Raw genomic sequence first — 2,435 nt, 5'->3', positions numbered from 1 at the left:
AGGGTGGACTGGAGGGTTGGAGGGGTCAGGCTGGAAGGTGAGGGTGAGGGAGAACAGCCCCTCGGATCTTCTCTGGAAGTGAGGCGTCAACACCCAGGGTCGGAGGGCGAAGGTCAAGTGGGCCCCACGAGAGAGAGAGAGAGAGAGAGAGAGAGAGCGTGCTCTTGTGCCCCACTTCCTGCCCACTCGGAGGTTTGGTCATTCCCCCCCCTATCGGGGCGGTTGGCGAATTGGTGACGGGATTTGGAACCGGCCCCGGGGATCTTGCTGTGCGCCGTGACACCCCCAGGGTTGGGGTGGTGACGGGAAGCGCGGGGGATTCACCGCTCCCTCTCCGACGGAGATCGGAAACCAAGTTTCCGAAGGCTGGCAATTGGTGTTGGGCAACGTGACATCAGAGGCAATTTTCTGAGGGGAAACGTTGCCGAGGGAGAGAGAGAGAGAGAAAATAAAGTTGTATTTACCAGAAAGGTAGACGGTAAATTGTTGACACCAGCGACTTCGACAGGAAACAGTTTTTCCATTTGCTAATCAGGGCGCTTTGACCTTTTGAATGTTTGCTAAACGTGTCAATCTTATCACCCTATCAACACATCATCTTGCACTGTGTGACCACTCAGTTATGTAACTAGACGCACAGAGAGTGACTCTCTTCGAATGCGACTGACCCAGCTACTTCTAATCACAACTTTCACGCTCATTGCGGTTTCCCTAGGATCCATTGGCAGTGGCTGGGTCTCATTGGGTACCAAGACCTGCCCGTGGGTTTGTAACTCCTGGCCACCAGTGCCAAATCCAGAGCCCACAATCCAGGTCGACGCTGGTTGGGACGTGACAGAGAGAGGCAGGCGCTGTCGGAGGGTCAGTGCTGAGGGAGCAGGCACTGTCAGAGGGTCAGTGCTGAGGGAGCAGGCACTTTTAGAGGGTCAGTATTCAGGGAGTGGGTGCTGTCGGAGGGTCAGTGCTGAGGGAGTAGTGTACTATGGGAGGGTCAGTGCTGAGAGAGTAGTGCACTGTGGGAGGGTCAGCACTGAAGGAGTAGGCACTGTTGGAGGGTCAGTGCTGAGGGAGTGGGCACTGTCAGACAGTCAGCGCTAAGGGAGCGGGCATTGTTGCAGGGTTAGCGTTGATGGAGTGGGTGCTGTCGGAGAGTCAGTGCTGAGGGAGTGGGCACTGTCGGAGAGTCAGTGCTGAGGGAGCAGGCACAGCCAGAGGGTCAGTGCTGAGGGAGTGGGCACTGCCAGAGGGTCAGTGCTGAGGGAGTGGGCACTGCCAGAGGGTCAGTGCTGAGGGAGCAGGCACTGCCAGAGGGTCAGTGCTGAGGGAGTGGGCACTGCCAGAGGGTCAGTGCTGAGGGAGCGGGTATTGTCAGAGGGTCAGTGCTGAAGGAGCAGGCACTGTCAGAGGGTCAGTGCTGAGGGAGTGGGCACTGCCGGAGGGTCAGTGCTGAGGGAGCAGGCGCTGTGGGAGAGTCAGTGCTGAGGGAGTGGGCGCTGTCAGAGGGTCAGCGCTGAGGGAGCGGGCGCTGTCAGAGGGTCAGCGCTGAGGGAGCGGGCGCTGTCGGAGGGTCAGTGCCGAGGAAGCAGGCGCTGTTGGGGAGAGGGAGTACTGTCTCTCAGCTAAGATGAAACTGAGGTCTGCGCTCATGTGGATTTGAAAGATCCTAAAGCTTGTATTGGAGATTCCCAGGGGGATAAAAGACCAGGGTCAATGATTCTCGCTCACCTGGCCTCTGTCAGATGGCCATGGACACCCCACAGTAGTGGATAGGCAGTATTGGCTCTAAGCATTACATCTTTACAGCATTTCGGGACACCGTGCAGTTGTGACAGGCGGTACACAAACGCACGGCCTTCATTTGACAGCGGCCACGCCACCGGCTACTGACCCAGAGGGACCCGCGCTCCGGAATCATAGGGTTCGAATCCCACCTGGGACAACCTCCAAGGATTGTGGTTGAAACCCAGGTCCCATTCATTCCTGGGGAGAGACGGATGGGCCCACAGGGAATTCCAGCCTCTGAGGGATCGACTCTGAGACAGTCACACGTGAGATGTTCACCTCGTGAGGCAATTAGGAAGAGGGGACAATTTCTAGGCTGGCCGTTGAATTGAAATTAATTGAATTGAATTTATTGTCACGTGGACCGAGACACAGTGAAACGCTTTGTCTTGCGAGCAACACAGACAGATCCCAGAGTTAAGTCACATAGAGAAGTAAATAACAGGTAAACAGCGGCAAAAACAAAAATACAGGTACGGGCGAATGTGAAGAGTTTGCGAGTCCATTCAGTATTCTAACAACAGGAGGGTAGAAGCTGTTTCGAAACCGGCTGGTGCGTGTGTTCAGGCTTCTGTAGTTTCTCCCCGATGGTAGAGGTTGTGGAAAAACATTGCCAGGGTGGGGTGGATCTTTGAGAATGCTGGCGGCCTTTC

At 55.9% G+C, this 2,435-nt stretch overlaps 1 protein-coding gene across 1 annotated transcript in view; it reads right to left on the bottom strand.

Moving 5' to 3' along the window:
• Nucleotides 1-320: 320 nt before the first annotated feature.
• LOC122542059 (ammonium transporter Rh type B-like) overlaps nucleotides 321-2,435 on the bottom strand; it is a 15,027-nt gene continuing 12,912 nt past the window's right edge. Inside the window, exon 5 of the mRNA XM_043679349.1 lies at nucleotides 321-366. Coding sequence (XP_043535284.1) covers nucleotides 321-366 — 46 coding nt within the window. The remainder of the gene's footprint in view (nucleotides 367-2,435) is intronic.

This window comes from Chiloscyllium plagiosum, chromosome 39 (genome assembly GCF_004010195.1).
Source record: "Chiloscyllium plagiosum isolate BGI_BamShark_2017 chromosome 39, ASM401019v2, whole genome shotgun sequence".
NCBI classification, from domain to species: Eukaryota; Metazoa; Chordata; class Chondrichthyes; order Orectolobiformes; family Hemiscylliidae; genus Chiloscyllium; species Chiloscyllium plagiosum.
The sequence above is the reverse complement of the archived record's forward strand: the minus strand, read 5'-3'. Positions and strand labels throughout refer to the sequence as shown.